Source organism: Oryzias latipes, chromosome 1, assembly GCF_053564925.1.
Source record: "Oryzias latipes strain Hd-rR chromosome 1, Olatipes_Hd-rR_3.1".
NCBI classification, from domain to species: Eukaryota; Metazoa; Chordata; class Actinopteri; order Beloniformes; family Adrianichthyidae; genus Oryzias; species Oryzias latipes.
In genome coordinates this window covers 35,722,540-35,744,396 of record NC_136237.1, presented here as the reverse complement: position 1 = coordinate 35,744,396, position 21,857 = coordinate 35,722,540, and the positions used below count along the sequence as shown (strand labels likewise).

General features: G+C 39.8%; 3 protein-coding genes across 7 annotated transcripts in view; 1 reads left to right on the top strand and 2 right to left on the bottom strand.

Moving 5' to 3' along the window:
- Window positions 1-10,078, bottom strand: part of sh3pxd2aa (SH3 and PX domains 2Aa) — a 94,093-nt gene extending 84,015 nt beyond the window's left edge. For all 3 annotated transcript variants that reach the window (XM_020712136.3, XM_020712191.3, XM_004065662.5), the window contains exon 1: window positions 8,909-10,078. In XM_020712136.3, the coding sequence (XP_020567795.1) occupies window positions 8,909-9,004 (96 nt within the window). In that variant the 5' untranslated portion in view covers window positions 9,005-10,078. The remainder of the gene's footprint in view (window positions 1-8,908) is intronic.
- Window positions 10,079-11,527: 1,449 nt separating this feature from the next.
- stn1 (STN1 subunit of CST complex) lies at window positions 11,528-16,513 on the bottom strand. 2 transcript variants are annotated; one of them, XM_020712321.3, is made up of 9 exons: window positions 16,346-16,457; window positions 15,469-15,564; window positions 15,163-15,234; window positions 14,415-14,588; window positions 14,216-14,327; window positions 13,168-13,318; window positions 12,940-13,059; window positions 12,802-12,874; window positions 11,528-12,236 (listed from the first exon to the last, which is right to left on the bottom strand). In XM_020712321.3, the coding sequence occupies exons 1-9, from the start codon at window positions 16,452-16,454 to the stop codon at window positions 12,079-12,081; spliced, it is 1,065 nt and encodes a 354-aa protein (XP_020567980.2). In that variant the 5' UTR covers window positions 16,455-16,457; the 3' UTR covers window positions 11,528-12,078. The 2 variants fall into 2 exon arrangements, with proteins under 2 accessions (XP_020567980.2, XP_011491820.1); XM_011493518.4 differs by having other exon boundaries at window positions 12,066-12,236; window positions 12,746-12,874; window positions 16,346-16,513.
- The window catches only part of slkb (STE20-like kinase b), a 26,051-nt gene continuing 20,534 nt past the window's right edge, over window positions 16,341-21,857 (top strand). Inside the window, exons 1-2 of one of the 2 annotated variants that reach the window (XM_078954285.1) lie at window positions 16,341-16,475; window positions 21,042-21,206. In XM_078954285.1, the coding sequence (XP_078810411.1) occupies window positions 21,120-21,206 (87 nt within the window). In that variant the 5' untranslated portion in view covers window positions 16,341-16,475; window positions 21,042-21,119. Of the gene's footprint in view, window positions 16,476-17,626; window positions 17,777-21,041; window positions 21,207-21,857 lie in introns of those variants that run through there. The other variant, XM_004065759.4, reaches the window with a different exon arrangement.

Sequence of the window (21,857 nt, the reverse complement as noted above, 5' to 3'; positions counted from 1 at the left end):
CCAGAGAAGCAATCCATGTCTGCAACGCGGCGGCGCTTTCCCCATGGCATGGCGAACGCCTCTCGTCCACCGAAGCCTCGCGTCACAACCCCTCCTCCACCATAAGCTTTTCCAGCTGGTATCACAAACATTACAAATGGGATTCAGAGGTGGAAGCAAACTGTCTCTTGTTTTCTCTTGTTCTCCTCTTCTCACAGTAACCAGCTTGGTCTCTTGGGACGGGTAGTTAAGGGAACAAGGCCACGGGCCGTCCCGCTGAGACACTAGAACCCCGACCCACTCGGCTCTCAGAGGCCCTGCTTACACCTTAAATGGACATTCATGGTCTCTGCTTGTGCTGAGCCAAACCATGGGAAATAATAATAATAATGAAAACTGCTATCAGACTGTTAAATAAACAAATCAAACTTACATGATACTTTTCGATAAATGGGAAAGTATCTTGCTTTTTTTTAAATCACTATTTATCCTTTTGTTGTGCTAAATTGCAATAAAATAGGTTCATTTTTTTAATACCATCATTAAACTCCAAGGCTCCCACAAATTTGCATCAAAGTCATCCCTGTTCTTGTAGTTTAGCTCAGGTTAGGGTTCAGTGATTTTGCTTTTCTATCCTGGATGACCTGTTGGATGTTTTTCATGAGGAGGATAGGATCCTAACTTTAGATTGTTAGCTGGGTCAAGTTTACCCACATTCTTCACCATCTTTAACTTTCAGTTGCACCTTAAGCAAATCGCCTGCCTCCACCTAACCCAGTCCTCTGCTCCCCCTCCCTTACACCAACCACTCGTCCTCCATCATTACATCTGTTGTCTCTATTTGCCACATTATATTTTGTTTATTTTATTCAGATGTCTGGGCTAAATAATGTTCAACATTTTAACTGAAGTTATGTCAGTTCTTTCTAGGTCAACTGGATGCAGGAAGCCATATTTCATCAGTAAATGATCGATTTAAAGGCGGCTGCTGCCTCAACATTTTTTCTCAGTTGCAGCAACTCTTATTAAAGCACCAAATTTGATTCCCTCCGATATAAAAAAAAAGCCTTTTAATAAATCTTCCACTTAGAGAATTTCCTTTTCACAGTTTCTGCCTTCTTACCAGAAGAAGGAATGGAACTGAAAAGAATAATGTGACGGCATCTTAATTTATCTTTCCAGGAACAGGGCTCCTCTTCATCTCGACGAAGACAACAGGAACAATTTTCATTGAGATTTTTCCTTCCGTGACGCACAGAAAACATTGTTCTCCAGATTATCAGGAGCAGGCAGATGTGTAGTTCTTTGTTATTATTCATTTGGCACAAATACTGAAGAGTAATGTGGGGTAGAAGGAAAGACTTTAGTTTAACATCTGTGACGTTAAAAAAATATCCTGAGAAAAGACTGGGAGAAACTTGAAATGAAAACAGATACTGTAGTCTGTCAAACAATAATTTACCTAAACAAGGTTAGTTGTGATTAGAAATAACACAGTTATGTTCTTTAGATGACTTCCTACATGATTAGAAAGAATCACATAGAAATGTGCCAAGAACAAATAAAGAATAACAACATAAATAAATGACAACAAATATGACAAAGAAACCCATTTCTACAGTGCAGAGTTTAGAAGTTCACTTGTCTTCTAAAGCCCCAGAGTCATTAGATACAGTAAGATGAACCCAACATGATCAAAGTTAAAGGCCGTGTCACACAGCCACTACATACATTTTGTGCATATTGCACAGATGAAAACTGGTCATACGGGAATATACGCAAGAAAAGTTGTGGTCTTTACGTGAAATGTTCACAGATGTCTCACGAATGAACCGCATCAAAACCACAGAAGAAGTATGAATAAACCACGTAAATTAACATCAAAGCCTAATCTGGCTCAAAATACTTGCGTCAATGAAGTAATTTGAATGTGATATGTGCGTCATATATACGATATAAAAGTTATACATTGGCGGTACATGCCTGAAAAGTCTGTAAGACATAAGTGGAATGGTTGTGGAAAGCCACAAATTTGCATATGTGTCTTGCAAAAATCACGCAGAATTGCGTAAGATTTACGTAATAATTGCGTATAAGCTACCTAAAATAAACCGCATAACTCTCAACCAACAAGAAAATTGTGAACAACTCAAAACCAGATTCGTGTAAAGACCTGTCAGCTGAAACCCTTGAAAGACGAACGCAAGACACTTATGAATTACATATGACATGCACGTATCACGAAAGATTGAAATTTCATACGTGGAGAATGTGAAAAAAGTACGTAAAAAAACCGAACACTTGGAATTGTAACTTTAATGATAGATTTTAAACCTTCCTGTTCAGATCAGTTTGAGGTTGTTCTGTTGCGCTTGCTCAGTTTATAGAAATCCAAAAATGTCACTATGTGTGCTGCCATTAGAATGCTAGGTTAGCATATGTTTATCAGTTTTCCCAAAAACTGATAAACACAGTTCACCCTAAAACTGTTTTTCCATTCCAAAGTTTATTTTTTTATAGCAAAATTTACTTGACAGTGTTGTTTTAAAGAAAAAAAAACATGATTTCACTGTAATGTATTTCTAATTTTTCATTGTCTTTATTTGTCTATACCATATTCTCCATTTCTACATCTCTTTAATCTCTTTATTTACGACTTTGTCTTATTTTTCAAAAACTGATTTTAAATACCCTTTTAAAGGCTGATTAAGATATTGTCATGTTTTTCATGTTGTCTAAATTCTTATAGGTCACACCGATAATCAGCCATTTATAGCTTGATTATAGAATTGATTGAATACATTCTTGTTTCGCTTTTTTCTCACCTGATTTACGTCTTTTGATCAATTCAACAACAGAAATGGAAACATATCTTTAAAAATATAACATTTTCTTTGCTTATCTTACTTTAAATTACAACATTTATTCAATCCTTTCAAGCCAATGTTCAAGTTTATGTTGTTCATTTTTACAAAATGATTCTTCAACATTAAAGAGGTTATCAGAACCATTACTGCTATTGGTTTTAATTCTAATTTTTGATTATCTTAAATTCATAAATAGCATCAATCATTCCCCAAACCTGATCTATAATCCTTCAACAGGATTAGGTCTGTAAAATAGTGTGACCAAGTTATTTCCACATGGGACATTTAAGCCTTTCTTCTCAGTTTTATTGATAGATTTTACACATCCCTTAAGTCTTCCAGAAGAAAAACGATCTCCCAGAGAGACTCAAAATTATAGAAAAATCCAATTATGAGATGAAAAGTAAGATATATTTGCAGATTCATTTAGACAGAGCCCAATTAAAGCTCTAAAAGTATTCGTGTTTCACCAAGCCCAGGGGTCAGCAGTAATATAATCGAGACAGTACCCTCATTTTATGGAAATCTTTGCTACGGCTCCCATAAGAACTGGATCTGAGTGGAAATGCTGACGAGTGAACTTCCTAAAAATATTTGGTCTCCATCTGTGAAACCAACGAGGCCAAAGTTCAGGAAGAGGACAACAAGAACACAAGCGATAATTGAATCAGATTTGGGTCTAAGATGTCATAAAACCACAAGTCCAAATGGTTTTTAAAACCATCAAATATAAACAGGACTGCATAAGGTTTTTAATTGTACTGGCATATCAGACACTCAAATGTGCAATCTAAGGAGAACATTGTAATGTGAACCCCTTAAGACCAGAGCTTTAGCTCCAATGTTGGCATTCTTTAGACCACCATAAATCTTCAACCGTTTACGCAATTAACATATTTCCTGCAGATTTTAAAGCAGACACGGGCAGCCTGAATCAGCTGATTCTGTTGCAGAGAAAAGCGATTTTGCACCGATATGCAACCCATCGCTAACGTAAAGTGTTTCACACCAGCGCCACGTTGGTATGCAAAACCGCGTTTCTCAGCATCACAATCAGCTGATTTACATTAATGGCGTAAAGAGTCGAAAGAAACCTTTTACGATTTGTGGAATAAGCTTTATTACAGACTCAAGGTCTATTTGCCACAATAAACACAAAACAAATAAAAGACTTAAGAATAAAAATAAAACATTCATACAAGTATAAAAACAATAACATAAAAGTATAAAAACAATCTCATAGAAACATTGAAAAAATGACATCAAAATATGCAACACTTTTTCCTAAAAGATAAAAGCAGTACGTAAGTAGTTGTCAAGAAAACAGACTAAAACTCCAAATTTTGTATCCAGAAAGTATTGTGAGGAACTAATGGGGATGAAGATGTCAGAGAAATTGTAGTTCTGTGATGACGATGATGAGCTGCAACCCAGACAGCTTTGTGGCAGATATGACAGCTCACCTGTGCTGACTGGGTTTGCCTAACAGTTGGTAATGGTTTGAGCATGTTATTATTTATAAGCAGTTGTCTTGTTGAATTATGCCCCAGAGTAGAAGCTGCAGTAACAATCCCTGGGTGAAATTACCCAAAAGCCCCTCTGTGTGTGGAGCATGCTCCTCTGCTCCTGTTTTGTTTCACAAATAGTAAAAAATAATTTCCTGGATAAAACAGTTTTAACCCAAAACAAAACTCTCCCTTCAATAAAAAACATCAGTGTATTTTTAGACTGGGAATGCAAAAATGTAATTGAGACCTGCATTTGTAGAACAACAATAGAACAGCCCCGCTGCAGTTGGTGTGTAATATTTTTTAGCTTCCATTTTCTGAAAAACTTATTTTTCACATTAAATTTCTACTACAGGAAATTTAGTTGAAAAATAAAAAAATTGTAGTTTTTTTCTTTTGTTTTTTAGTGCTTTTGCCGCACAGCAAGAAGGCTGCCAGTTCAAGTCCCGGCTGGGGGACCTGAAAGACCTTTCTGTGTGGAGTTTACATGTTCTCCCCGTGCATGCGTGGGTTTTCTCCGGAGACTCTGGCTTCCTCCCACCGTCCAAAACCACGCTTCATAGGTTAACTGGTTACTCTAATTTGTCCATAGGTGTGAATGTGAGAGTTCATGTGTGTGTGATTTGTGTGGCCCTGCTACAGATTGGCAACATGTCCAGGATGTCTCCTGCCTTCGCTCACGAGTGGCCGGGATAGGCTCCGGCAGCCTCGTGACCCCGAAAGCGACAAAACGGGGTTGGAGATGAGTAAATGAATGTTGAAAAAAATTTAATAAAACCAACATTCCATTACAGTTATTTTTACATAGAACGCCATAAAACATCAAGTACTCAACCCAGGCTCAGTTCATCTTTCAGAGCAAAAGGATTTTTCATATTTTGTTTTTACATAAATCCTGATTCATTGTGTATTTATTTTTAACAAAGGAGCATTTTCTGTGCTAAAGTTTCTTAGCTGTCTGCCTAATTCACCTTAAATCTCCCTTTTATACATTTCCTTAGATCAGAAACATCATCAGCAGGTCGGAGACTTTACTCGATTTGATTTGTCATTCTCTGTTAAATTTTTGCGTGTGGTTTTAATGTAGACTTTGTGATGAAGATGTCAAAGTGGATGCTAACTACCGGATGCTAACTTTAGCCCTGTCAGACTTTTAAAGTGTGATGGATAAATAAAGCAAAATAAATTGACACAACCATCGTAAAACTGGTATTTTATAGATATAATGACAAAAGGGAATCCACCGCGTCTGAATCTTACTTGTCTGCGCTTGTGAAACATTCAAGAATCATGTGCCGCAGAGCTGCTTCTGGTTCATGGGAACAACTGTCTCAATAAATCCATATGTCGAGGAAAACTCCTGGTTTTGTCTGTAAACAGCAGCTTTATTTGTGCTTGAAGTCAAAGGCCCTTATTCAGGTTCCTAACTGGCTCTTTTCTCCCCAAAAAAATCTTTCCAAATATGTTTTTTTTCCAATAGCTTTTTAGCTTTGGGCTACAAACTTAGCAATCCGACCAGCTGTCAAAAGTCACGTGACGCATCAAGACAAACAGATGTGGTGAACAAGATCTGGTTGTTTCCAAAATAAAACTTCAGTCAGTATCAGAAAATTAACAAACAGAAATCAAAGTTAACGTATGTATTTCTTTTCTGTCAGCGGCCCGATACAAAATGGCCCACAGCCCAGTACCAGTCCGCAACCCGAGGGTTAGGGACCACGGCTTTAGGAGACATTCAAGCAGGTTTGATTTTGCACCATGGTTTGCTTCCTCAGACAGTCTGCTTCATTTGGCAAGTGTGAAAGCTTAACTAAACCCTAGTCTAGATCAAACAACTAAACCCTGGTGTAGAACAAACTAAACCCTGGTGTAGATCAAACAACTAAACCCTGGTGTAGAACAAACTAAACCCCATTCTAGATCAAATAACTAAACCCTTCTCTAGATCAAACAACTAAACCCTGGTCTAGATCAAATAACTAAACCCTGGTCTAGATCCAATAATTAAACCCTGGTGTAGAACAAACTAAACCCTGGTGTAGAACAAACTAAACCCTGGTGTAGAACAAACTAAACCCTGGGCTAGATCAAACAACTAAACCCTGGTGTAGAACAAACTAAACCCTGGGCTAGATCAAATAACTTAACCCTATTCTAGATCAAACAACTAAACCCTGGTCTAGATCAAACAACTAAACCCTGGTCTAGATCAAATAACTAAACCCTGGTCTAGATCCAACAATTAAACCCTGGTGTAGAACAAACTAAAGCCTGGTCTAGATCAAATAACTAAACCCTTCTCTAGATCAAACAACTAAACCCTGGTCTAGATCAAATAACTAAACCCTGGTCTAGATCCAATAATTAAACCCTGGTGTAGAACAAACTAAACCCTGGTGTAGATCAAACAACTAAACCCTGGTGTAGAACAAACTAAACCCCATTCTAGATCAAATAACTAAACCCTATTCTAGATCAAACAACTAAACCCTGGTCTAGATCAAACAACTAAACCCTGGTCTAGATTAAATAACTAAACCCTATTCTAGATCAAACAACTAAACCCTGGTGTAGATCAAACAACTAAACCCTGGTCTAGATCAAATAACTAAACCCTATTCTAGATCAAACAACTAAACCCTGGTCTAGATCAAACAACTAAACCCTGGTCTAGATCAAATAACTAAACCCTGGTCTAGATCCAACAATTAAACCCTGGTGTAGATCAAACAACTAAACCCTGGTCTAGATCAAACAACTAAACCCTGGTCTAGGTCCAACAATTAAACCCTGTTGTAGATCAAACTAAACCCTGGTCTAGATCAAATAACTAAACCCTGGTGTAGATGTAACTAAAAATAAAAACCACAGCATCAAGCTATAGGGGTGTAAATCACAAAAAAACTTTAAAATGTCAAGACATCCCCATGTTCTGAAAATGTTGGACGACAAGCTAACCAAGTTGGTTTTCTTCTTAACGCTTCATTTGCTTCTTTTTGTAATTTGCCTCTCAGTGAACATCTGTTAGAACATCAGGATTTTTTTCCAGCATGTTTGGTTAGTTTGTGAGAACACTTTAATGCTACACTTTAATGCTACATTCACACGTTTGAGCGACCGTTTCCAGTGCAAAGTCTATGTAAACACCAGTAATATGTATCAGACTTCCACGCTCAAACCCCCCTGTATTCACATGTTGCCATGCGTGCTCTTAAGACAGTTTTCAGGCTTTATGTACAAAACTTGACCTCAAGTTTTTAACCACAAAGTCACTGGACAAATTGAAGACTAAAGCTAGCTCCATTACAAAACAACAACAGACAATATTAGGAATGTGTTTCTAAAATAAAACATGACAATACAAAAAGAAAATCTCTAAAATTGTGACTAATGATCAGATGAGTCTATACATGAGATTTTTTTGTCTTCAAAAATGTTAACAAAATAAATAAAATGTATTATCTTGCATCATTGACTGAAAATTGGAACTGGACTGAGTGAGTGTGATATCACCCATGGAAAATGGCTTACATCCAGCTCCAATGAAATAAGTCCAATAACAAAGACGTTATTTGGATCTATTTGTCTGCAAGAGGATCCATCAGAATGGAGTGGAGCAGGAAGCATGTGGCCCGCCAACTGCTACAGATGTTTTTCAATGGTATTGTTACAGAAATATGCAGAAAAGCAGTTTGTATCCTTTTATGCTCACCATCCTAAGAAATATGTGACAGAAACAAGTTAAAAACACCTAATGTAAAAAATTGTGTTTTTGATGAGAGCTCCGATATTGATCACTACTTTTGTTGCACCAGTACTGTTAGGTTAGGGGTGTGAAGGGCCGTAAACTAGAGGTAGAGTGTGTCAACAAATTAATAATGTGAAATGGGGACGGGCTTAATCCGTTCCAACAGTCCAGCCCACAATTAAGGGTTCTAATCTACTGGCCCTCTGCAGAAACTATGTCCTAGAAAACAACACAGGTTTTGGGATTTTGCCTAAAAACTGTATAATCATAAGCACCTGTGAACGCTCAAACAATAGATCGATGGTGGAACTTTAAGGTACTAATGTCTTGTGGAGTGTGATGTATCCTAAAATGAGCTAATATTGAGTATTGAGAGTACATCTTCAAAAGAAGGTGAAAGCTGACGGTTATTTAAATCTAAAGCAGTTTGGGATGTGAAGCATATATCCGATCAAAATGATCTTCTGTGCGTTGGAGAAGGAGATGGTAAACCCCGCTCATCACGTTTGCTGATGATGTAGTGATGTTTTATGATTGGAGTGCTGAAACTTTTCTTCTAGACAGATTCTCTGACAACCAAACCTCAATTTTACGACAAACATCAAATCAACAGCTTCCTGTCTGAAGACAGAATAGACACTAACTTCTGCTTTATCTGTCCATCCTTTAGTAGAACCGTAAAACCCGTTAAAAATCCGCCAAAATCTCCCGCCGCGCTCCGAATGCTGCGTTCAGGTGTCACGCTGCAGCGGCGGACAGGCCGGACATGTGAGCGGGACACGGACGGAGGCCGGGCGGACACTCACGTAGTGTTTGGACGGGGTGCGCCTCTTCTCCACGTCCACAACTTTCACGTCCAACACGGTCCGGAACTGCATGTTGACCCTGCACAGGCTGTGCATGGACGCAGCGGGCGGACGGACGGGCGGGCGGGCTTCTGCTGCTGGGCTCCGGCTTCTCTCTTCTTCACGGAATCCACATCTATCCGCGTGCACGGTTATTCCCGTCGCCCCTCCTCCCTGCTGACGGCGGTCACCTTATAAATGGAGCAAAAAAAAAAAAAGTGAGGCGACCTCCTTTGTGTCTGCTCCTGGGCTCCTGGAGACGAAGGGTCCTCCTGTGACAGCAGGCCGGAGCGGGGAGGGCTTCACGGCTCCCGGAAAAAAGCCTCCCTCACAAAAAGACGGAGCGTCTCATGCGTCCCAGAATTCGGATTTAAAGCCCGGACTCATTTATTTCGTCCTCCACAAGTTTCCCTCTCCATGCCAGAGCCGACATTCGCCGTGGTCAGCCGGAGAGCCGCGCCGGAGCAAGCTGCATCTTTTCGGGACGAGCGTCGTTGACGCCGCGGCGCAGAGGTTTGCGGAACGAGCGCAATTAGAGTCCGGAGGAGACGCCACTTTCTGTCCAGAGACACGAGCCGCTGGAACTGGATACAGATGTTCGACCAATCAGAGCAGCCGCCTCAGCCGCGAGCCAATTACCGGCCGAACACTGCCCCCCTGCGCACAAAACGCGCACACGCGCCACTAAGCACAAGAAGGAGTCAAGATAGGGAACTTTTTTTTTTTTTTTAAATTACCTAAATGCGACATTCACCCCGGTCCTCGTGCCTTGACTGCAGCCCGCAGAAGCAGCGGGGTGCTGGAGGATGGCAGCTTCACTGTGGGATTAGGATTATTTCATCCCCAAACGGAGGAGAATCAGGTCTGAAGGACAGAACCCCATGGAGTCAGAAGGAGTTCACACCAAAGCAACTCATCTGTGACCATTTTAGTCAGATTCCTAAAACAGGAGGAGGTAGAGCAACATTTTAGAAAATTAAAATGAATTTATTAATGTCTTCATTTCTCCTGTACTAGCAGGAATTGTTTAGACCCATAAACACCACAACCTCTCCTTCAACTTCACTTTATCCAGATTTGAACATCAGACAAAGCAAATCCAATAAGAAATAAAAGTAAAAAATAAAAAAATCAAACTTGCTTTTTAATTTTTTATGTTGAAAAATGCATATTTTTCTGATATGATATTATATATGATATTTATATTAAAAATTAATTGATGCTGATTCCAAACTATAGCTAATCGGTGGCGTCATCTAAAGTATTTTCCCAGAATTTAAATCCTTAAATTGGTGTGAGATATAGGCACCAAACTATGAAAGTATCACTTTATAGTTTTTTAAAAGCATTCCCATTGGTCTTTCAATGATGACTGCAGTTTTTAGCTGAAAGGAAGGGAAAATGTCATTTTTTTAGAGCATATTTTCTGCAGAGCGACGGAAATTCACCTTTGAGTTGTGGGTGGGGTCGGTGGAAGTAACCCTCTGCTGATATCCCATCATCCCTTTGTTTCCACACTCTCCCGCTACTTTACAGCCCCAAGCTAACATTTGCAAAAACGGCGAACATTATCGGAGATGTCCAAATGTCCAGTTTTCAGCCAGATAGCAGCTTCGACGAGGAAGATGGCCATGGATCTAGTTGTCTGTGAGTGAAGGCATGAGAATGGAGCGGAGCACAGATACTTCACGTCGGTGCATCACAACCGAGAGCCTTTTCAAACGGCTGAGTTTTATCTGCTCCTGATCCGTTACGATTTTAACAAAGAAATACTCAGAAATGCACTTTTAAACTCAAATACCACAAGAGCATGTTAAAAAACACCAAAAACACAATTTTTATTGGAGTCAGTCTTTAATCTCCAAACTCATAATGATCGGAAATTGAACGATTGGGCAGTAAAACCATAAAGTTTTGTTTCGTTCACCTAATGGTCCTCCCACATGCCAATTAAAATCATATTGCAGTTTTTAGCTTTAATAAAAGGCAAGTGACTTGTAAAAAAAAAAACACCACAGAAATATTAAAGCTACACAAATGAAAACAAAGCTTTTTGTAAAGCTTTCAGTGTATAATTTTGGGGGAGAAGTTAAAATTTTAAACATGGACTGAATAAGAAATTGTTCCTTTTTGCAACCAGCCTCTAGTGTTCATTAATGGAACTGCAACACGTGCTACTATTGAGTGTGGGGGCTTGTCCTCGCCCCAGTTTAACAGATGGAGGCTGGGAAGACGTTTGCTAATCAAATGAATAATGAATCATTTTTAATAAGCTTTTTGTTTAATCTGAGTATAAAAAACGAGAGAAATCAACCATTTTCTGTTTTTAGTTTTAAAAAAAAGGGTTTTGCTTTTAATTTTGGATGTTTTACTCCAAATTAGAATTAAATCATATGTGAATATATTAAAATGGAAAATTATAATTATTAATAATGTCTATAGCCTATGGAAGTCATACCTGAGGTAATACTTTAGTCAGTACTTTTGGTTCAGTCTCATGAGAGAAGATAAAAAATGATTACAAATAAATATCTTTTCCTCTAACAATTTAAAATACCACGAGGAAAACACATAACCATGTCATGTGAATGTTTTTAATGCTAAAAATAAATCACTTTAAAACAGGACGGATTTGGGGGAAAAGCAAAGAAAAGCAAAGCTTCAGATGTCAGACCAACATGGTTTTGGCATCATTGTCTGTAATCCAGTATCCTCTGCACTCTAGAAGCCGAGTATCAGTCTTTAGCCGCATTTTCTTCTCCATAAATTCAAAGCTCTTGAAGAATTCCTGTGTTTTTCTGAGGAGGTGACAGATGGATGTGAGGAGGAGGAGGAGGAGGAGGAGAGGGAGTGATGTCTGTGCTGCTGCACATTCTCTTTAAATCGCCTGGAGAGCTCAAAATACTTATTTTAAAGAAAAGCTGCACCAATAACCGCCAAGGAGGCGGAAAGACGAGGCTTCATGGAAACCCTGGAGACGTTTCAGCCTGGAGGCCTCAGAGCAGGCTCATGCTGCCATCTGTTTGCTCCTCCATTCCACCAGAGAGGAGACTTTCACAGACACTGATGTCCAACCAGGAGGTCCTCAGTGATCATACTGGACAAAGCAGTTAAAGTAGAGACGTTTCGCGTCAAAACGCGGTGTAATGTTTGTCGCTGGTGCTGACGATGTCACTGTTGCACTCGAGCGACTTGAGGACGAGCTCCAGAGCCGCTGCGCTCACGTTGAGGCTGTGCCGCTGCCGGACCGCTGACAGGATGTGCAGGACGTGGCAGCCCTTCTCCGAGTCTGCAGGAAGAGGAAACCAGCGTGACAAAAAGCTTAACTCAGACACCTGAGTTATAGGGCTGCACGATTTGAGGAAAACTCGCAATTTGTGATATTAGTGATCAATATTGCGACGACAATATAACTTGAAGAACCAAAGACATTATTTCCATCTCACTACAACAGTTTAATTTAAATAAGATTAAGAATAACTTAAATTACACTCCAAATGACCCTCGTCTATCTACACAGGAGGCGAGCACCGAACATAAAAGGAGACCATCCGATTGGTCAAATGCAGAAAGGGATTTCGTTTGATTTGATAAATACTTCCAGCTGCCATCAGATTGTTTTAGCCCATTAAAGGAAACCATTTCTCGCAATTTCCGCCGACTTTTGTGATATGCGTATTACACAGCTCGATATTGCGATAACGATAAATGTGCGATTTATTGTGCAGGCCTGGTAGATAATCTCCCAAAAAGCTCCTAACTGGCTGAGTCTTCATCTGGGACCTCGCACGTCTGCACCTGAACCTTCAGTTCCCCGGTGGTTCCAGTTCAGAGCTGAAGTGAAGCTCACGCACACTTCTCTCTTTTGGAGTCCTCCCTGATGATGTCCTTCACAGCTATCAGAAGGTCTTTGTCCTGTTCCGTCACCTAAGAAGGAGCAACAACGTCAAACGGGTTTAGAACAGCTTTAGAAGTTCTCGGGGCTCTCATACGTGGTAGACTTCGTCCTGCGCTTTGACTCTGCGGTACACGACGCCCTCATCCTGTAAGATCTGCAGGACCTCCTTCAAAAGCTGTCGAAGCTGCTGGCATCCAGACGGACCAGCAGCCTCCTGAACAGCAGAGGAAGAAGAGATGTGAAGATGGGAAAAAAAAGCCTGCATTTTTATTTTTATTTTTTAAATCTTCAAACAGAATGTTTCCGCCGTGTTCTGCCTGACCGGCTCTGCAGAAGCTGCCCGAAGCTGGTTGAAGATCAGAGGCTGCAGGAGATCCTGGACATCATACGGCCTGAACCTGGACACAGACTTCTGCTTGATGAAGTCCTTGATGAGGTTAGTGGCCTTGATGAGGGGAGTGCCGGCAGATTCCCTGAAGGACAGATGAGTGTCAGGCTTTAGACGGAGCTAACAGACATTCAGGTTCCTGTCTGGATGCTGACGCGATCTGACACGCAAAACATCAAAGTTTGAGTTCTACATGTCAACATATCCGTCAATCACGATAAGACAATCTTTTTCTTTTTTTTTTACAAACATATTACCAAGAAAGAAACAAGCCACGTTAAACAGTAAAGGTTGCAAAAAAAACATCCATAAATAAATAAAAACCCCAAAAAATAAAAAGCCATCACTTTTACATATACTACTTTATTTATTTTACTTTATATTCTATTATATTACTTTTACTTTATTATTTAAATGCAACTATTATTATTTTTTTATGTATGAATATATATTTTTTTTGTTTAAAATGTCTAACAATGATTTGATCTCTCCTCTTTTTTCATTAAAAACTAAAGAGTAATGCTAAAATTCAATGATCTGAGTATGAAATGTTTGCTGTGCGAGGAGCCAGGATTTAATATTTGGTTTCGGGAAGGGGCGGAGTCACCAATGTAACAAGGTAAATAAAATTCTTGACTCTTAAATGTTCAATTTCAATACTTCAAAGAATTTAAGCAAAAAACCATTTAAAAACGTTTCTTTGTTTCGATGACTTCAGATATTTTTATAATAGTTTTTAGCTCCTCAGAAGACTTTCTGTTTTTGATTGGATTGTTTTTTCCTGACACGTGTCGTTCTGTACGTCAAAGAATTGGTGGTTTGTAACGGACTTAAGTCAAAGTGCGACTCTGCAAAAGAACCAAACTTCCGCCTTATTAGACCCACCTTCAGTGCGTAAATGTTCAAATGTTACATTAAGTCTTTTTTTTTGGAAAACCCCTCAGAGCACATTAGCGTTGAGGTGGTCAGATGAAGTTTGTACCCGTGTCCGTCAGACTGCAGCTCAAAGGTTTTGTCGTAACACTCTCTGTAGAGCTCTGGGACGTCCATCATCCACTGGATCTGGACCGCCATCAGTGGGTCGTCCACCTTATCTGCAACATAAACGGAGGTGATGGGCTCAGACGGAGCTCCTGCTTTCCTTCTGGGTCATGACGACTGTCAGGAGCTGTGGCTCTCACAGAAAACAGAAGCTGAGATTTCTCTTTGCTGGCGGAATGTCTTCACCGAGCCTCGAACGCGGAGCAGTTCTCCGATCTCCAGGCGGCAGCGCTTCTGCTGGGCTTGTTTCAACTTCTTCAGCTCAACAACCGGGTCAAAGACTCCCGGGTCAGAGGGCGCAGGCGCCGTCCCAGCTGGAGCACAAAAAACATCATCTAGCAGAACCTCATGACTACTGCAACCACACTGGGGGTTTAAACCGAACTACATTTCTTTATATTCTTAAATACAAACACAATTTATACACTTACTGACTCAGATCTAAAGTCAGGTTTTCCATCTAATAAGCATTTTTTCTTTTTATTTAAAAATGTCCACAAAAAAGCTCAATAGTTCTTGTTGGGGGGGGGGGGGGTGTTAACAATGTCAATCAGAATTTCTTCTTGCTACATAGAAAAAAACTTTTTTAAAAAAAAATCAAAAAAGCTCAAGACAGCTTGCGATAAACTGTTACTGAAAGGTCCTAAAATTTCTTAAAACTAATGCTTAATGATGCTCAGAGTGGAATTCTTTCTTCAGTTGACTGCAATAATAAAGGACGATGATAATGAACGTTATTTTTGCAGTTTGAAATAAGACCAGGTTTAAAAGATGAATTGATTTGATTACAATAAAAAAAAAAGGTTCAAGTAGTTTGTGGAATTGATTTGACACATTTAGGTGAACTCTACGTTTCTGAAGGTAACAGAATGATGAGCTCAGACTTACTGCCATCATCTTTATCTTTGAGGAGCTCACCCTTCCAGCAGAGGCAGTTTATCACACCAGTTCCATCATCCACTGACAAAAAGACAGAGAAACTCATCATTTATAAAGCAAAAACGGTCTGGATTGGGAGTAAGCTGAAGGTCAAAACAGAAATAAATAAAACCAACGACTTAACATCCAAATTAAATGAAGCCAAAATGAGGTTCAGTGTGATTACACACTTTACCAACATAAAAGTACTTTCATTTTTTTAATATTTTCCCTCTTTAAAACAAAGTGGATTTTTCACAGTAACACAGTCTGTACCTCCATAACAGAAGAAGTTGTCCCTCTCCCTCTTGTACACCACCGTTCCAAGAACATCCACCTTGTAGATGGGGTGAGAGTTGTAGAAGTAAATACCTTCAAGGGACACAGAACAAATGAGGTCATCACAGGTCATCTTACCGAAAAAGTTTGGTGAAACATCGAGTTTAGACCTAAAGGAGTATAAATTCATTTGACAGAAAATCTTTCAATTAAACTGAAAGTAGAAGGAATGCTGAAAAAGTTTCTTTCTAAGCTGCTCTAAAGTGGTATTCAGATTAAAAATTGCCATCTCACTGACCATGATAGTCTTTAGCAACTATTCCATTAATTTTGTCACGTCTGAGTCTAATAAAAGTGTGTTCCTGTTTTCCATTTTCTACTACAAAGTACTTAAAAAAAAACCTCCTTAGCAACGGTTGCCAGGGTTTACCACATCCTCAGCATCCTCACCAGCTTCAATCACTTCAATGAAGTATACAAACTGTAACACTGACTGAATTTGTGGATACATTAAACCTGATAATATCCAAAGTGATGCTGTTTTCATCTGATTCAAACATATTAAATGCCTGATAAGAAAATGCTCACAAGAAAGTATTGGTGATTAAAATGAAAAGTTATTGCATCTCTAATGCAAACTATAAGTATCTGCAGATGCTTATTGTGTTATTGTGAGTTGGTTAAGACAAAAGGTGTAGATCCACATCTTAAACAACATAAAGCTCACACAGCCTGAGTTCTAAGAACTTTAAGTCCAAAAACACTTTTATAGCCACTGACTTTGTTTGATCCGTTTGTAAATGACACAGCTGATCGGAAGGTAATCATCAGACACCCGAGAGAGTAACCGTAGGCTGAAGACGGGGCTATTTACCTGGTATCTGCACGGACTCCGTCATCTGCAGAATGTCTTGGATGTATAGCCGCGCGAAAGCAGAAAAAATCGGGTCCAATCCCCAAAGAATCGACGGGGGCTCCTCCATCGCATCTGCCTGCATTTCATCGTGAGAAAACAAGAGTTAGTTTAAAATGTTCATTTTTTCTAATGTTGTTTCAGAAGAACTTTCTCTCTTTGGCTAAAAGAACAAGCTAACTAGGCGTGTTTATTTAAGAAAAAAAAAAAAGTCACGTGACGCAATTTGGCTGAATATTCAATAACCTTTCATAAAATAAAAATATATTCACTCGGTAAAAATGTGTTACAATAAAAAACCAAATTTAATTTTTCCTAAATCTTTCTATTTTTTAAACAGGAAAACAAAAATAAAACTCAAAGTTGCGCATGTGCTGACCGCAGTGTATCATGGGATATGTAGTTTCATAAGTACAAAGACCCAACTCCTGAGTTTTTGAACCAATTTAAGGCTTACCAGTCTAATTACTCTCAGCAAAACAGTATGGAACGATATAAACAGTCTTTGTTTTGAAGAGAATATGTGATAAAAATCGTTTTGAAAATGTTTAGCTCGTAGGTTTCTCTCCCCAGCACAGGTGAGGGCAGCAGGAGACAGAAATTGGCGCTCCAACCGCCGGACACGAGGAGCACTGAAAGAAAAGAACTGCGGCGCGCGCTGCGTTTCCGTGAACGCGCATAGACACCAAATCCGCTACACTCCTAAACCCGTCCAACAACAGGGAGGGAAAGATGACCGTTTTTACCCTTTTGGCTCTACGTAACGCGCCAACCAAGAGCACGGGTTTTCGCCGTCCGCAAACCCAGTGAGCTCTGCTGTCGGAACCAGAAGCTGGACCTGGTAGAACGCCCCAGTTCGCCTTTTATTTCGTGTTTGGGTAGGAGAAGAAGAAAGAACCCCTCGAGGTTGCCTGACCAGCGGGGTGAAAGAAGTCGGAACAACGACGAGCTGTAACACTACAGTTTCTTCTCAGGAGGAAACTGTCCTAGGGTCTCCTTTGGGCCGGGACGCGGGAAAAGTAAAGTATCGGTTCTTGTTTTCGGGGTTCCGCGGGACCATGGCGCGCGGCGGGGCGGCTCGCGGGACTGGTCAGACCCGGTGTCAGAGGCTAAGCTAGGTCTGATCCGAAGGCTGTAGAAGCTCGAACTCTGACCCGCTTCCACATCTAACGGCACACCTGCCTTCATGTCGGACTGATTTCGGGTTTGTTGTTTAGAAACTTTCCGGTTGAGTCGCCAGGCATGTCGTTCTTTAATTTCCGTAAAATATTCAAATTGGGAGCCGAGAAGAAAAAGAAACAATACGAGCACGTCCGGAGGGACGAGAACCCGGAGGAGGTCTGGGAGATCATAGGGGAGCTGGGAGATGGAGCCTTTGGGAAAGTATTCAAGGTGAGTTGGATCTGTTTCCTTATAATATTTTCTATTTCCATTAAAAGAGACAAATGTCCCTTTAATGCGCTGAAAGAGGAAAAAGATGCGCAACGATGGAGAGACCGCTTTGTTTGTTGTTCATTGTTCTGATATCTGTGGATGAAGAGATCTGGTGCGTCAGTTTATGTCCAGCAGAAATACAGATGTTTACATTATTCATTTTTCATAAACAATGAAAGACATATAACCCACGCAGATTAATGGACGCCACTTTTATTTTTGTTGTGGTTTCCCATCATGCTGTCAGTTTACAGTCTGTCATCATTAAAAAGCAGATTTATTGCTGGTAAGTAAGTGTTGAGAAAAAAAATACATTTTTCCTTTATTTTACAAATTCATAATCAAGCAGTTGAGCTTCAGTATTGGTCTATTAATTGTTCAAATGATTTCCATCTGACAAAATGTTGAGTTTTGAGGAGGTGGTTACTCTTAGTAAGTAGTAGTATAGTATTAGTATAGTAAGAGGTATCCGTGTATATGATGACATATTACCATTGCCACACAAAAGAACATGTTTTTAAATTAAATATTTGTTATTTTCCTGAGTTCTTTTCCAATCTGGAAGTAAGACGACTGGATCTATGAAGCCCCGCCTTTTGTTCTGTGCGGGTGACGCCCATTTCATGACGTCAACCTCAGCGCATCTGCATCTGAGTCTCGCTCACGTAAACAAAAAAGATCCGAACTTTTGCAAGACTGATGTGCATTTTATGCATATAAGAGGAACGTGTTTTTGCCGATCACTGCTAGCTGAGTGGAGCTGTGTGTTAGCCTGGGGGCGGAGCTGACAGTGCAGACTCTTCCTGGAAGGGGCGGTCCCTCACTGGTCTAGGTCACAATGTGAGAAGGGTTTCATGTTGGGAGGGGCTAGTGCTCAGAGTTCAGGGTTTTAGAGGTAAACTTAGAAATCCTTGAACGGACCAAAATATCGTTTTGGAGTTTCTTTTCGTGAGGAATGAACATTATAATTCATTTAAAAGCACAAGAAAATGATTTAGGCCCCTTAAATTTTAAGATTAAAAATAAGTGAGTATTTTTTCATTCACACCATGGTGAATTAGAAACAGGTGCAGCCAAAACACGCAGTTCTGTACATGTTAACGTTTTAAACATTTGTCTTTTACTTTAAATCTGCGGTTTAGATTGTACTCAGAAAGGGGGCGTGGTCTATAGATTGACATGCTGGGGTTGGATCCTCCCACAGGTAGATTGAGTGCTTGTTAGTGCTGCCATTCTCCCTGTTTTTAGGGAAACTCAGTATTTAGTGCCAACGAGCCCCCATATCCAGTTCCCCAATTAAAGGCCAACAAGAATGTCCTATTTCTCATTGACTCCCATGTTATAAACTTCCATGTAAAATACATGAATGTCAATTTTGTTCTGATCATTGCAGCATTGGGGGAGGGGAGTATTTCAAAATGGATTATTTTTTTCTTCGTCATCGTTTTTGTAAGATCTGAGCTGGGGGGTTTTCAGAATCCCCCCACCACATTTGGCTTTGTTTATTAAAAAAAAAAGAGCAAAAAGGAAGGAACGATAAAATGTGGGTAAGGAAACGTGAAACATCTCTTTAGAGACGTGGTCTGCCCTCTTGATGTTCACCTCTCCATGTTGTGGTTCAGGCGATGGGAGTGTGACCGTGACAAACGGCGGTGCACGTGCTGCGACTATAGGACAGGAGGGAATAGATCAGTCGCTCAGTTATTGATCCTACTGTTCTATCAATAACAGGGCGGATGTTCAACAGCAGAATCTGAAAGCCAGATCAAGTAAAATTTGAACGATTGATTAGAAACAGTTAAGAGATCCAGTAGCAGATAAAATATGGGTTCAAGGCTCTGAAATTCATTTGTAGCTTATAATTAATAACAAACTTAGTGCGTTCTTTAATTATGAACCTGTTGTATATGAAATCAAATCTACTTTGGAATTTTACTCCAAAAATGAGACTAGATTGAAGCAAACTGAATATAAACATGTGTCCCGTGTAGAAGTCAAACACGCTTTCTGTCTCCTGTAAACCTCTTTGTTTTATATAAATGTTTCTGTCAAACAAAAGCAGAAAAGCAAAAGGAGAAACAAACTGAAAAGAGTTCAAATCTGTCTTAACTGTCAGTACTAACTAAAGGAAATGAGAAATGAATTATGATGATAACGTTATCAGCCAAAATCAAAAAGCTGCGTTGTTTTCTAGGACGTCGTTTCTGCAGAACAGTAGGAGCTCCTTACAAATTCACCTCAGAGATTTGGGTGGAACGGTTGCTGTGGAGCAAACCTGCCCTGTTCCCATCACCCATCTGTTTACATGCTCTCCTGCTAGCTTACAGTCCCTTCACACCCCCAACCTAACATTACTGGTATAAGCAACATTGGAGCTATCCAGCCATACAGTTTTGAACCAGATGCCAACTCGGACGAGGAAAATAAAGACGTACATGAATCTGTTTGTCTGGAAGTGGATGCATCAGAATGGAGCAGAGCAGGAAGTTTGTGACTTGCCGTAGTAGGTTCTACATCACAGGCTTTATCAAACAGCTTTTTTCCTTCTGATTCACCACGATTTGAATACTCAGAAATGCAATTTTGAACTTATTTTCCTTTATATATGTCTTCTGTCATCAGAAAAACGCCACAAGAACATGTTGAAAACACCCAAAACTCCCTTTTTTATGACTTAAAATACATTTTTATTTAAAGACCAATGTTTTTTTTTTCTAAGTCAAGCCCCGGAAGAGAGAATATTGGAGAAAAAGAGGAAATCTTGGTCTCTTTATTGTCGAATTTGCTGATTGAAACCATCATCAGGTTCTTCAATGTTCTTTCTTTCTTTTTGTGCAGATTCAATGATGCAAACTTACTTTTTTGCACTTAACGTCTGTACAAACTGTTGGGTTTGGATTGTTAGCAGAATATTACTTCAGAAATAATTTCTTGTTTAGCTTTTGATATTTTTCAGTTCACATTTAGAAAAACTGTAGCTCTATTGTTGGGGAAAACCGGCGTTCCTGGGGTTTAAAGGAGGCGCACAGCTGACTGCGCCATTCCGGGAAATCTCCAGGAAGTGTCCTCTATCACTTCAAGCACATCCTGTCTGCATAGGAACCAAAACATTCTGCTCCAACATCACATGTTCCGCTGATGTTCACTGAATTAACGTCTGTTTTAGATGACAAACGCAGTATTTTGACGTGTTTTCGTCAGCTAACAGACTTCTCCGTCACAGGCTCAGAACAAGCAGACGGGCATCCTCGCCGCCGCCAAAGTTATCGACACAAAGACGGAGGAGGAGCTGGAGGACTACATGGTGGAGATCGACATCCTGGCCTCCTGCGACCACCAGAACATCGTCAAACTGCTCGATGCCTTTTATTATGAAGGCAAGCTGTGGGTGAGTGTGGTGTGAAACATCTCATCCAAACCTGAAACAAAACAAAAAGATACAAAGCTCCAAAAGGAAACAGACCGTCTACTGAGAATTGACCAAATTGATCAAGTCGACCCTTCATGTAAGGCTGCGTATCATCCGTAAAACATGAACGGATGATTTAAAGTGAAAAATTGTGCGGAATGTTTCAGTTGAAGACGGAGGGTGCCATCTTGATTCAGTTAGAATTTTTTCTGAACCCTTTAAAGAGGATTAAACCTAAAGACTTGCGCTTTAATCAGCTTAGTCTGTAGACATGTAAAAAAAATCTTCCACATTTCTTGAAGCCTTTTCTCGTGGCATTCTCTTAAAAATAACAATCAAAGCAAACTTTTATTTTCTTTGCTTTTCTTTTACTGATCAAGGTACAGTTAAAATAAATACATGGATTTGGAATTTGATGTTTTGTTCTTAGATCTAGCAGTGATGAAAGTCTTCCGGGAATTCCCGGAAATCCGGGTTTTTGAGCAAACCGAACGTACTTTCCGGGAAATAAACCCCTGATCTCTACGGACAAATCGCTTTCCGGATTAAAAAATGGTCTGAAATCAGCTAATTTTAGCTTTATTTTCTATATTTATCCGCAGATCGCTTCCTCTATGGTCGTGGCCATCT